This window comes from Micrasema longulum, unplaced genomic scaffold (genome assembly GCF_059751315.1).
Source record: "Micrasema longulum isolate JH-2025_06_02 unplaced genomic scaffold, ASM5975131v1 h1tg001050l, whole genome shotgun sequence".
NCBI lineage: Eukaryota > Metazoa > Arthropoda > Insecta > Trichoptera > Brachycentridae > Micrasema > Micrasema longulum.
In genome coordinates, this window is record NW_028278238.1 from 577260 (window position 1) to 592083 (window position 14824).

General features: G+C 31.7%; 1 protein-coding gene across 1 annotated transcript in view; it reads right to left on the bottom strand.

Moving 5' to 3' along the window:
* Positions 1-14824, bottom strand: part of Pgant2 (polypeptide N-acetylgalactosaminyltransferase 2) — a gene marked incomplete at its 5' end in the record, with an annotated part of 53008 nt that overhangs the window by 16084 nt on the left and 22100 nt on the right. Inside the window, one exon of the mRNA XM_088233019.1 lies at positions 10526-10713. Coding sequence (XP_088089145.1) covers positions 10526-10713 — 188 coding nt within the window. The remainder of the gene's footprint in view (positions 1-10525; positions 10714-14824) is intronic.

The following is a 14824-nucleotide window of genomic DNA, read 5'->3' on the forward strand; positions in this document are numbered from 1 at the left end:
AAATGGATCTACGATGCGAATGTTGATGGATGCAAAAAAAGGGGAAGAACGAGAAAGACATTGCACGATCAAATCCATCAAATACTTGAAGATGGACATGTCAAGAGTAGGAATAATCGGCGTGCGTGCATGAGAAGATGTATGAATGTAGAGGAAGCGAGGTATGTATGCAATGACAGAGTGATATGGCGTTCTATCCTCTCTATGGGGAAACGGTGTGATGGTTTGTTTGTTTGTTTGAAGATCAGGTTTTTTATTTTTCCAAACCTTAATTCCAGACAACGAATATATCATCAACATACAGAAGCCAAATTTTGGACTTTAATGGAGCAAAATCAATAACGTCATCTTCAAACCTTTCCAAATAAAAAGTTACATAGCTATCGCTGCACGAACCAGTGCGGTCAAAAGGAATTCCCCATAGGTAATAGCTACATTTTCCATTTGTTTATAAATTTATTTTTCTTGAAAAAAAAATCAATTTACTACACAGAATTGAAATAAATAACATTTTCTTTGTCTATTTATTTATATCACAAGGTAGATATAAATATTAATTAAAAAATATCAGATACAAAATATGCTCGTACTTATACAAAATAAAATTGTGTAAGATATCAATTAGTTCGTAAAAAATACTCATAGTATATTCTAAAATATACTTATTTACCATTGTTTGTTAACTACATTTGACAAAACAAACCGAAAAATTGACATAAGTAATTACGCATTGTCTTAAGGGACAAGACCCTGACAAACAATTATTATTTCAAAACTAACAACAAATGAATTTTGGATCAAGATAAAGAATAGCTTCCATTATTATCATTTCGACATTATAATTATAAAGTATTTTGTATTGTAGTGAATTCCGTAAATAGCTTCAACAAGCAGAGCACTTAACCAATAATAAACTGTGTGCTAAAAAACATTTGGGCGGTGGTGTTAATACATGTACACGTAAAAAGTGTATTGCATAGTACTGATGATTATTTTTATTGTTCATATCATTGTAATCTTACTCTCTGATGTAATAAGAAGTAGAAAGGTGTGTTAATGTAAGAAAACGACAGCATAACATGTCGAAACCTTAATTACATTTTAATTAAGGATTTTAAAAATCTCTACAGATCGTGCTTTTGTCAATCAATTAATAATTTGATGATTTATGAATCAAAATCGTAAGGCCGTTTTCACATCACATTAAAAATTTCTCGCTCGGGCCGATGAAACAATAATCCAACAAAAACCCAAATAGCACTGTTAGTGGCAAAAAAATGTATTCTAAAGTGGATGTTCCCACACTCCATCTTTTCAAAATAAATGGCACAGAAACTGCATTCGTGACTTCCGTCAAAAACGTAGGTTTTATCATGTATAAGCTATTAGGGTGGCACGACCAGGTTAACGAAGTTAGTAGTAAACTTTATAGCAATTTGCACTCGCGTAAAAGATCGGAGAATTTCTTGCCAATTAATAAACATCCAGAGCTTACTTCTCCCACTCCTTGATTATGCAGATGTATGTTCTCTCTCTCTTCAATCCGCGCCTCATGTCTGAGGATGGTGATTACGCCTGACTCCAGGCATGGCTCGTCTGTGGACAGTCTCCCTCCATCTGGAACGGTCTTGTGCTCTTTTATAGGCATTCGTCAGTAATGATTCTGATAATTCGGTGACTAGGCCGCTCCATCTTGTCGGTTGACGCCCACGCGACCTTGTCCCTTCGAAAAATTCCCAGGTGTTTAGTTTCCTCCAAACTATCAGAGTTCCCCCTGGAAATATGTCCAAATAACTGCAGGATTCTTTTTTCGCACATGGATGTAAGTTTTTCTCCTATGTCCAGTTCCTGGAGTACTGATGCATTTGTACGTCTGGCCGTCGACGGAATCCGAGGCATTTGCCGCCAACGCCACATTTCGAAAGCTTCAATTTTTATCTTTTCAGATTCTCTGCGTCTAACACTCCACACCACTGAACACTGAGAAAACCGAAAAGAGACTGGTGAAAGCCTCGGTTTTCTCAGATGTATGTTACCCAGGTGCTAATTCTGAACTGCGTGATAAGTTTGAACGATTGCAGAATGTTTGTATTAGTTATATATTTAATCTTAGCTAATTTAACCACGTAACCAAATACCGCACGCAACTATACTGGCTCAGTGTCAGGCATAGAAGAAACATTCACATTCTATCACTTCTTCACAATATTTTAAATAGTCCCATTCCGCCTATTTATCTGAGAGATCTCTTCCAACCTCTATCACAACATAGACTATATTTTCGTTCTTGTAATGAGACAACCTTTTGATTACCCATTCACAGCTCTAATTTTTAGCCTCCTTTTTCACAGAAGTAGATGCTCGATCGTGGAATAATCTGCCCACGAATGTCAGAGACGCCCCCTCTTTTTTCCTGCTTCATCTTTCCGTCCTATCTTTCCTCCTCTCTTCATAGTATAGTGAAGATTTTTAAGTAAATTTATTTTTTTTTAAATATGAAGATTGGATAATCTGCTTGATATGCCAATCATGGGCCTATGAAAAATGTAGCAGTGAAAAAAGCTGCTCAAAAGTGTTTGTATGTGATTTTTGCCAAAAACGTTAATATTCGCCTTTACCCCGTGTGCCTAGGGTAATTCCAAACGGTAAGCTTATTGTTTTTCATTCAATTTCGTATGTTCTTTATTTCTTTTTTAATATATGTATTTCTTATCTTATATGGAAGATATTAAAGTTTTATTTTAAATTAATAAGTTTTGATTTATACTTTACATTCTTCAATGTTTTTCGTTTTTCACTTAGGTATTGCCATTACCCCACTCTCCCCTACGCACCATGAGTGTAAAACTAAAGTAAGTTACTTTCTCGTATTTGACAAAAAAACTGGATGTAACAGTATATTTTCATTTTGTATACTCTATTTTTAATATGTATGTATACATTTACAGTCTACATCGTAGATTTAAATGTATTCTTGATTTAGTATCCCACGCATAGGTCATGCCTATGTGGGATTTTTTTGTTTAAATAAATAAAGTGGTATGTACCGAAATAAATAAATAAAGAAAATGCCCCAAAATATATCTAGATTTTTTTTTTTTTTTTTACAAAACTGCAAATCTCTCATTTTTGAGGTTTAAGTGTAAAACAATCACATTATTAGTCACAAACTGGAAGTGTAAAAGGGAAGTAAGTTTAAATTAAATCATTAACGCATTGAAAAAAATTAAAAACGAAACATTTAAAAAACCCAGTATTTCAAGCAAAGTGAAATCTTTAAACCCCTATATCCTTAAACTACACTTTTTGCATGTACTGCGGTTTTACACTCGAGATGCGGGGCGAATGACGAATTATAAATATGTATTTGATGAATCAATATGAATTATAAATAGGTTCCTGATTAATTTTAAATAGGTAGGTATTTAAAGAATTATTATGAATTATAAATTGTTATGTGAAAAATCATTAAGAATTATAAATTGGTATTTGACGAACAAATAATTATTGGGATTTATCTAGGAGTAAATAATAATTATCTAGGAGTTTTAGTCCCAACACTTATGTATGGAAGTGAAACATGGAACTGGCAGAGGAAGGATGAAAGCCGAGTGAACGCGGTTGAAATGCGATCTCTTAGACGAATGTGTGGGAAATCAATGTATGACAGGGTTACGAATGATGAAATCAGGCGAGAGTGTAAATTTGAGACAAGTATAATTGATAAGATTAAGAAAGGGTCTCTGAGATGGTTTGGTCACGTGGAACGAATGGACGACGAGAGAATGGTAAAACAAGTAAATATGGCAAAAATGAACGGCAACGTTAGACGAGGACGACCAAGGAAGACGTGGCATGATCAGATAAACCAAAATCTTAAGTCTGGTCATGTAAAAAGCAGACAGAACCGAAGGGCATGTATGACAAGATGTATGAATGTGGAAGAGGCTAGGATTGTATGCCAGGATAGACGTGTGTGGCGGTCCATTCTCTCTGCCTACCCCTACGGCGAAATGGCGTGATGGTAGTAGTAGTAGTATCTAGGAATTGTATATTGTATAATAGATCATATAATAGATCCCGACAAAACGAACAAAAACTAATAATAACATAATTGACAACATTATTATATTAAATAATTCTTATGTAAATACACAATTGTGTATACAAATGAAAAGATACAATCATCTTCAATGACTGAAAGAAATTTATTTCCAACAATCAAAAAAACACCAACTTTCTGATTGCAAAATTTCATAATAAAAACCACTGCGCTGAGAATCAAATCACTTAGTTATTTCAACTACAACGAAATTTCAATTGTGGTGTCAAATACCAATTAAAAAACATTCAAAAGAACAAATCTATTGTTTCCGGTCCATCATAAACACTCGGAGTAAGGAAGTTGAGAAGAGATATTAGGGTAATTAATCTAACTAATGGAGACAGACAACTGTTCCAGATAGAGAAAAAAGAAAATGTTCTAGAAATTCAACCAAAGATATACCATTACAAGAACAATACAACTTACTTCCCACAGAAACTCCCACGCGAATCATAATAAAAAGTTATATATTATGGAAATTGGCAACAAAAAAAGAAAACTGTATACACATTGCATGTGACATAATTTCAAATGTTTTTTTTCATTTTCTCTTATTTCCATACAAGGCTGCTTTTGACAAATTCGTATATTAAATTTTAGACAAATGCCTCACACACAAAATAACCAGAATCTTAGACAGACGAGATGGATTAGATAAAAGTACCACACAAATGGTTAGAAAAAAGAGTACGTAAAGAAAACCTTTAAAAAGATAAATTAGTCACAATTAAATTATGAAAGTTGTGAAAAAAACAGTAAATAAAAGTTCTGGCAAAATTAAAACGAGTAGGTTTGTTCTAACCACTGAATAGATAATACACAATCTGTGGTTCTAACAAAATGTTGATAATAAATAAAATACTGATTGAATCGACATTCACTTAGCACTTCATAATAAATTATTACAAAGACAAAAACTGTGTTATAAATGTTACAAATATAAGTTTATTTATTATTTGTGTATTTAAGAACACGAAAGAAAATACTGAAAATTAAATAAAATTATTTTATATAAGATCACATTTCATTTAATAAAAAAAAATACAGCAAATAACCGAAATTTGCAAAAAACTCACATTGTCCCAATTGAAACCGTTGAATTTTAGTGATTATTTAAATAAATAAATGTATTTCATTACAGTAAAACTGCAACTATCCGGATTAACATTGCCAAACGTTCTCTAAGATCAGTTTTTGATTACTTTTGAAATAATATGGCGAATTGGAATCACATTTAAAACATAAACTTACTATTTGCTATTATAACATCTCCTTTATTTTATATTTCCTGATAACGATCCGGATAGCTGGGGTTCGAATCTACTATATTTCAACATCCGAGATTACGAATGAATCATTTTCGATTAGTAAAATAATAAGCACTACATTAAAATATTTTTTTAAGTTCTTGTAAGTAATAAATATGCATACTTTTAGGTGATCTCGTGTAAGTTGAATTCGTTCTTGTTTGTAATTCGTTGTCTTATTATTATTTACAAGCCAAAGGGCATTCTTGGTTTTGTCTGGTAAATGAATTATTTCAGCAAAAAACATATTCCAGATAAACCTATTTCAATGAAGTAATATGATTGTAAGAAATCTTTCGATACAGGAAAATATGAAATATCTAGATTTTTCTTGTTTGTACCAAATAAATAGTACCACAAACTTCTGATAATATTAAATATACACAAGTCAAAGGATGGGTACGGTGATTTTGAATTAAAATTTAATTGTCCAATTTATAAAAAGTAAATAGTTACGTTACAAAATAATCAATTAAGATCTCATCTTGAATTCATTATACATGTACTTGTAGCAATATGCATTTACGATTATCGCGAAATCTTTTGATTTCCACTGATTACTAAGTAACAAGTTGTAATGTTAATTGCTCTCCATAGGTAATTAGAAGTTTCGCAAAATTATTGTCATTTAACCCGTTCGTTGTCTAGGTTTCCGTTAGAAAAAAATGCTTAAAAATTGAACTAATTTTTAAAAATAATTATGCTTTTTGTACATACTACTAAAAAATCAATAGTCAATGATTTATTTATCCAAGTTTTACATTGTTTTATTTGACCATCGAAGGCTACCGCCCAAGTTCAAATTATGTTATGTTGTCGGTCCCTTAATACTAACCTGATTATGTGCAAATAGTTATTTCTATTTTTACGTATCTTAAGATTTTTTTTTTCTATTGAATATGTTTTGTAACTTGAATTATAAAAATAAAACTTTTATTTAATCGGTTGGTTGGAAGAAATTGCCATTTGGCAATAAACCTGCCAATGTAAAAATAACATTATGTATCAAAAGTTACATTTAAAAAAAAGTTCACTAGAAAATATAACGACAGGGGAAGGTTTAAATGAACATAAAACAGCTATTAAAGTGAGTCGCTTCTCGTTGTTTTTACTATCTTTAAATCATTTAAATTTTAAACCATTTTTACTTTAATACTTAGCTTTTATATAAGAATCAATGATAATAATAATAATTATGGTTCATTAACAAAAATAACAATTTATTTATCTACTACATAAACACTTAGGTAATAGATTTCTCTGGATCATGTCTAATCTGCCTAACTAGGTACAACCTTTTTTAAGGCAGACAATTTTATGCAAAATAAACAATAACATTACTCTTATTTGTTTATAAATTTGTATAAACCACTTTAATTTTTTTAATTACACTTCGACCGGTTTCGAGGTTACTGCCTCATCGTCAGGAATTCAACTAACTTATAATTACACGCGTTGCTATTTATATAATAAAATATTGTATGAAAGAGACAGAAAATTGAAAGAAAGAGAGAGAAAGAAGATAAAATAAATCATGACGGGAATAGTTTTAAAAGAGGACTCGAAGTTAAATTTAATTGATTATTTATTATTTGAAGTTTTTGATTAATGGCTTTACTAATTTCTAATCGTTCTAAATTATCTAAACGAAAACCATTTTTATTGACATGCAAAATTTCTACACCCGTTTCTTGATTAAATTCATTGTTTTCGGATATAAGATGATTTGCGAATTCTGAAAAATTATTATTGCTTATTATGTAACTACAGCTTTAAACACGTACGTGTAAAAAACCTGGGTAGAAAAGGGTTAATGGAAGTCGGATGAGCTAATTGGTTTGATCAAGTAATACATTAAATTTGTTTCTTCAGAGTTAGAATTAATCAAACTACTTTCATTTTCACATTAAACGTGTTACTCGAATAAGGTAATCTCCATTAAATATTAATAAATTTTCCAATAATAACTCGTCTAATAACCAACTAGATAAATTTTATATTTGAAGCACTAACTTTGCGGTTATTCATTATAATAAAATAAATAAAACAATTTCGTTTTTGACCGCTTATTTTTTGTTATTTCTACCGACCGGTTTCAAAGCTTTACAAGCTCCTTTATCAAGATATACTTAACTAATGAATTCTATCCTATTACATTCTATCAATATTGTGCTTCGTATGGAACTAATAAATAAAATTTTCTTTAGTCCACTCCTGTCTAGTTTTCAGCGTGTCCATTTCAAATTACGCTTTCCATCCTTACAAGGCAAAATACTCGATTCATTAGTTCCACACGAAGCACAATATTGATCAAATAAAATAGGATAGAATTCATTCGCGCTGTAATTGGTCGATAATGGACCGCAGTAGAACAGAGTATTACATCGGGTAACTCGACCAGGCACTCGCACATTAATCAAATTTATAAGTTCACAACAATCGGACAAGATACGCTGCGATTGGTGTACCAATGCAGTGGCCTATGCTCCATTAGGTGCGGAAAGGTAATGATGATGATGGTGATATTTACACGATCTGTTTTCGCCATAAGCAAATACTTAGCGAGATTGTAATAAAAAAATGTATAATGCATTATAAATCAAGGAGCTAAGATTCAAGATGACGGGTATAGTCTGAAGTCATAGAGAATATCTATTCTACTCCATGACATAAAAGAAATGCAGTGATGGGAAAAGTGCGATAATACAATAAAAGAGAACGGAGTAAATGGAATGTGAGACCATTGTCTGTAGCCGACATATTTCTTATTTCATCATCCGCGGCAGTACTCGCTTTTCGCCAGAAATACACTCCGACTATACTAAAGGTTATTGTATCACATTTTTAGCAGCTTATGATTTATGTTCTTTTGTATTCTATCGTTTTGGTGTTATTAATCAATCATAATAAATAAACCGAGTGAAACGAATAGTAACAACGTATTTATTCGTCCATTAGTTTCCCACAGATTCTCAGTCTAGGTATTGACTGGAGATGCCACGAATTTGGCCGAATACCGAAATTCAGCGGAAGCGCCGAGCGTTCGGCGGTTGAATGTTCGGCAAAAGATGTGCGCATTTCGCGCGTGACGGGTTTCGACCGTCTCATTGCGACGCGTGTGGGGGTGACGGGGCGGGCGTATTCGTTGCATTTGCGAATAGATCATGACGCGACACCCGTCTTTTGTTTATTATGACATTATATTGTGTTACTACTAGTCCTTAATAGTAATTGTTTGTCGATTTTACATCATGGCACCCTTTAATAAAAAATCACCTATTTGAGAATAAATTTGTCGCGAAGATAATCAACTGGCTGTGTGTTTGCTGCTCAGAGTAATAATCCGCCAATCATCATCATCATTACCTTTCCGCACCTAATGGAGCATAGGCCACTGCATTGATCAAGAGTTTATATATGAATAGTAGCTTAGGTGTAAATATTTTATTTTTTCATATATTTTCTTGTATTTAAAAAATAAATTTATATATTATTATTTGTATAAACATGTTTATTCTGATCTTTCCGGCTGTTAATTTTTATATGTTATTCATTGTTTTTATAAATGTAAATAATATTATTAAGTCAGTATAAATATAATCTTCACCAACAAGCTACAAAAAGTGGCTTGGTGGGATTTTAGTTTTAGTAAAAATATAACAAGTGAAATTTTCTTAAATTGTAAAAATGTATAATTATGCTATTAAATCAAAATTATACAATTATACTTCTAAACACTGTTCTATCTTTTATTGATTTATATTGTATTTTTTAAATTTTATGTTGTTTATATACTCATGTTTTATATAACTTACATGTATGTAAAAGCCTTATGGGCGTGAAAAATTAATAAAAAAAATATTTAAAAAATAGGAAAAATGTATTAATTTCAATATGTCGTACAATTTTAAAATATTGATAGGTAAACAAGTACACGTAAATAGAATAAAAGTTGCATTTGAAAACATTAAAAATGCAAACATTTTATCCAAAGGTTACGCATTTACAGTTAATTCTAAGATAGAACACAAAATTGTGTGTAAGAGAAAGAATCGGGTTGTGGTCCCGAGGCTAATATTGCGGACTCACGGGCCAGACGTCCGTGATTTAATCCCCACACTAACTTGATTTCCATTTTCTAATAAAGAGTTATGTACAACTCGTTGAAAATGGCCACTAAAATGGAAATATTTGGGTTAATTATGAGAACGCTAATAATTATTTTTTCATATTTTTTTTGTTGCAAGAAACGTTAAATGGCTCCCCTGTACAATCAGTCGGTCTCGTGGTGTAATGGTCAGCGCGTTCGCCTACCACGCAAGCGGTCTCGAGTTCGATTCCCGACATGATGAAAAGAATATTACTTTCATGTAACAAAAATGATCAAGATATGCTGCGATTGGTGTACCAATGCAGTGCTCTATGCATCATTAGGAGCGGAAAGGGAATAGTTGTGGATTATTAATTAAGTCAAATCAGCTAACTCTTTACATAAATGCCACATATTTTATCCTTCATAAGTGGAGGTGGGTTGCGCACGGATCGATGAGTGGATCAAGCCAAATAGGTAAAATGTGTATGCAATTTGTTCTATTGGTCTGTATTAATTTACGGTTGTTTGTTATGATTATTTTAGTTTATATTGTTTATTATGTTAATGATAATTAGGTTGATTAGATTAATTACGTATTTTTATTATTATCATTATGTTAACTTTGTTAAATAACTAATCTAAGGCATGTTTCACATTTTGTAAAATATTTCCCTCGGCACGGGACACCCCAGTGAGGGAACATTCTTCTGTATAAAAAAATAATACAAACAATGTTAAAGTATAAATAAATATATTGGATTTTGTCCATTCAAATATTAATTGTTGTATTGTCATTGTCTAATATAAAAACTAGACTGATTTTACTATTTGTTGTATTTCTAATATCATTCATGTTTATTTTATTTATTAAAATTTTTGTATAAAAAGTAGAATACAAACAATGTAAAAGTATATAAAATGAAAAATAAAATAAAATAAATATGTCTGGCAGTAGTGATAAATTTTCACGATGATCGCGCAAAGTCACGCCGGTTTACGGTAGGCAAGATGCGTACAGACCTCCTTGACCCGCTGCAGAAGGGGCTCCAGCCACAGCTCGTTGCACTCCACGTGCGAGTCCAGGAAGGTCAGCACGGGGGCGGTGGCCAGCGCTGCGCCCCTCGCCCGCGAGCGCACGAGCCCCTCGCGCCGCCCATTGCGCACCACGCGCACCTTGCGCACGCCGCTCAGCTCCGCCCCGTCGGAAGCTGAAACACAACAATGGGATCATAGTTACAATTATTATTGTTATTTAGGATACTTATTTTGATTTCTTTTTTAAAAATTTATACATTATGTACAAAATCATAGAATAATAATATCACAGAAGGCGCGTAGAACCAAGTTTGTATACATCGTACTGTGTCCAAAAGTCCCCCCTCTATTCGACAACCCGTATGCGCGCATGCGTGAAGTGGCGTCGTAGTGTTGCCAGACCGTGAACAATATACACAAATATAAGATAATTTTGTGTTACAACAAAAAAATATTTACTGACTGGACTTTTATTAGGGAAAAAACAGGTACTTTTATTAGGTTAACGTAAACGTTAAAAAAAATCGTTTAGTAATAAAGTTTTTTTTTTTAAAGGAATAACCCGCTAAGCCTGTATTTTAAGGCTTGTCAGCAGGTGGGATAGAGGGCATATGGAAGAAGGTAAAGAAAAATACAACACAACACCCAGACCAATTGAGAAATAAAACTTTATTGGATTTTTTTTTTGCAACTGGCGGGAATCGAACCCGCGACGCCAGTTTCACAGTTAGCCGTCTAAACAACTGCGCCACGGCGCCTGTATAATAACGCTTGATATTATTCTAAGGCTTATAAATAGAAAGCCGGATAAAAATTCCACTACCCTGACAATACTAACAAAATGTCCACGTACTTTTATTTAACAATTTGACAGATGGTAAAATAATCGGATTCTTAAATAATATTACTTGTGAATTCGCTTCTTACACGTGAAGTGTGATTCTACTGTATTTTTTTTTTATCCCAGCAGTGTTTTTAAATTTTTTTTTTATTAAGAAAACATACAGTCATACATAATAAGTATTAAAAACAAGAATTTTTTAACATAAAAAGACCAATTAGTTTTCATAAATTATGCAAAAGATATAAACATTAAATGTGACAAAAAAATAAATAAATAAGAATTTCAAATGAGAAAAGAATAATTGTTAACATTTGCGTTTTCCATGGAGGTAATAAATTAAAATAAATAAAAATACCGAATGTACACTCCGAGCCATCCACGCACACACATGAACGCACATATAAAACATACACAAACATATACATTACATGCGGAACATATACATAGCATAAAACATTCAAGATGCACATTCAGCAACTATCCCAAATAATCGACCCCATGAAGAAATTTTCTGTACAAATGCAACGTGCAGTCAAAAATGTCTACATCAATACTGAGTCCATTATAATTTCTACAGGTACGTCTAATGAATGAATTCGAGGTATAATTGTTTTTACAAGTTGGTACATAAAAAAGAGAATTTAATCTGGTATAGCGAAGAGGACAACGGAAATAAATATTTTGTAAAAGATACGGCGAATCAACTATATTATTTAGAGTTTTGAAAAAAAAATCACAGTATATTGACACTTGCAAACAACTTAACACGGCATAGTTGAATTTAAATCGGAAGTTGCGTATTAAGCGACGTCTACTGAATAACTAATGGCCAAAACGTAAAATTACTCATTTGTGAGTAGTTAAGTTGGATTCAATTTGATGCGCGTATGCGGTTTCTGGACTGCTCTACTCTATGTGTACAAATTATCTAATATTTATATGAGTCCTACTGAATTTGAAACCTATTTACATGAGAAGTTCAGTGGTATGGGATTTATTATTTTTTTCTTACACGCGGTAAAAAATCAGAGTATGTACGGCGATTATACGGGAAACCGCTGCTCTAAGGGCTATCATGAGATTGTCGGCAAAGAATAGCCTAATAGCCCACGGCAGTAACTTTTTTCTCTGCTCAATATCTGCACAGTACTTATGCGATGTGCTTACATATTTTATTTTATTTCAACTGTTCTTATATTGTAATATTTTTCCCTATGAATTACGGACAATGTCCGTACATAAGTTAATAATACTAATTTACTGATTTCATATTTAAGATCATCATGACTTTGTAATTTGTTTTTACTATGTTTTTTTAAAAATTTAAATAAAAAAAATGATTTGTTTACACATTTTTTTTATTACATCTTTTACTTTTTTTTACAATTTTTTTTTCCTCTCACTACTTGGTATTTTGCCATGTTTTAAAATATGATTTTTGCAATACACATACATTTTTTTTTTACTATTACTTTTAATATGTATCTTACTGTGTATTCTGTTTTTATATTGCATTTTACTGAGTTTTAAAATATTTTTTTATACATACTTTTAATGTTTTTTACTATGTTTTCACTACATTTATTACTTTGTTTTTACCATGTTTTTGCTTAATATTTTTTACAACATTTTTACTATGTTTTAACTACATTTTTTACTTTATTTTTAACTTTATCCACTATCTTTAGAACTGTTTCTAAATATTGATTACTGTTTTTTTCTATTTTTTTAACTATCTTAGAACGGGGTAAATAACCCTAGTTAGATAATCAAAGCTACTTTGTACAAATTATAATTTTGTGTATGTTAGATAATCAAAGCTACTTTGTACAAATTATAATTTTGTGTATGTAATATAATATGATAATAAATAAATAAATAAAATAATAAATGAATATTTCGAATAAAGCGCACTAAATCCTAATTATAAATACCAAATAGACATAAGAATTCAGTAGTGGTTAACGCCTACCTACACAAGTAATATTTACTTTATTATATTTCGTATTATTTATATCACGCACGGTGTCCGTCCCCTGTCGGTAATTAGTGATTAATGAACTTTTAACTGCATTCTAAGCTTATAATTAATTCCGTAAGCGGCTTGAAATGTGTTATTTAGTAATTAACTTTCATTACGTGATCTAACTATCTAACTGGTACTCAAGGAAACAACATGGGTGTAACGAAGGATGATTAACTGCGTTGTTTGGGCTTTTAGGTGATGGATTCTAAAAAAAATATGTATTATAAAAACAAACAATACAAAATATTAGCTATTTGAAATCCTTGATCAATAAAAAAAACTTAAATACATTGATACAGTAGCCGGCATTAAATAAAGGACATCGCAAAGCAAAAAAACACACTGTCCAGGTCAAAACTACAATTTTTCAATTAGCTAAAGCCGAATCAATTGAAGCTTATTCCAATTCATGAAGGTACTCGACATTAGACAATTTTTTTTATTTTAAAAAAAAAATCATTGACACATTTATGGTCATGCGGCCACAAGAGTAGATCCCAGCAGAATACTTTTGAATGATTTGATTTCGAATTATTTCATTCTCCAAAAACACGTACGACGTTTGCTCAGAGGAATTCCTCTTTTGCGGCCCCAAGAGTGTTCAATTTCCTGGATGAACATATTAAGTTCTCCAAAACGAAATCCGTTTTCAGCAAGAGTGAACAAGTCTGGATTTTGTCTAAGGGAAAAGACCATTGCAGGAGACTGCAGCGAGATATTGCATACATTTAAACACTATTAAGCGTGTTGTTTCGATGCCCTTTGAAATATATGTGTGTTTATGTAATTTTAAAAAATATTTTTTAAAAGTATACAATATTGCTTTTAAATATATTTTTTATATAAATTCAACACAAATATAATATTTACATTAACGTTCCCCATTACGAATAAGGAAAAACAATATTATGTATCTTTTTTGGGTGATACCGTGTATGTTGGATTTGATCCGACGTTTCGGCTACCATTGCATGAGCCATCTTCAGGGAAAACTGTGTGTTTTATAGAGAAATATATGTGTTTAAGTACTAAGGAAAAACAATTCTCGCGTACATAATGGGGAGTAACGTCTTACAATAATTTGAATATTTTATTTTTTATTATGAATATTATCTAACACTTACTTTTTATTTTTGCTATTGTTTAATTATGTACATGCTTGCACTTTCCGTTATGTTGTATCCCAACTCAACACAAGACCCTTGGCCTCATAGAGTTTGGGGTTCGTTATTATTAGATTTTTGGTAATATATATGTGCCATCTATTCTGTTCTCTTAGAGAAATTCTGGATATTGGCACTCTCAGAAGTGTGTACTTTGCTCTGTTTCAATCCACTGCAACCTATGGAATAGCTGGCTGGGGGGTTGTATGGCATTTATTTTAAAGCCTCTCATAATTTCACAGAAATTATTA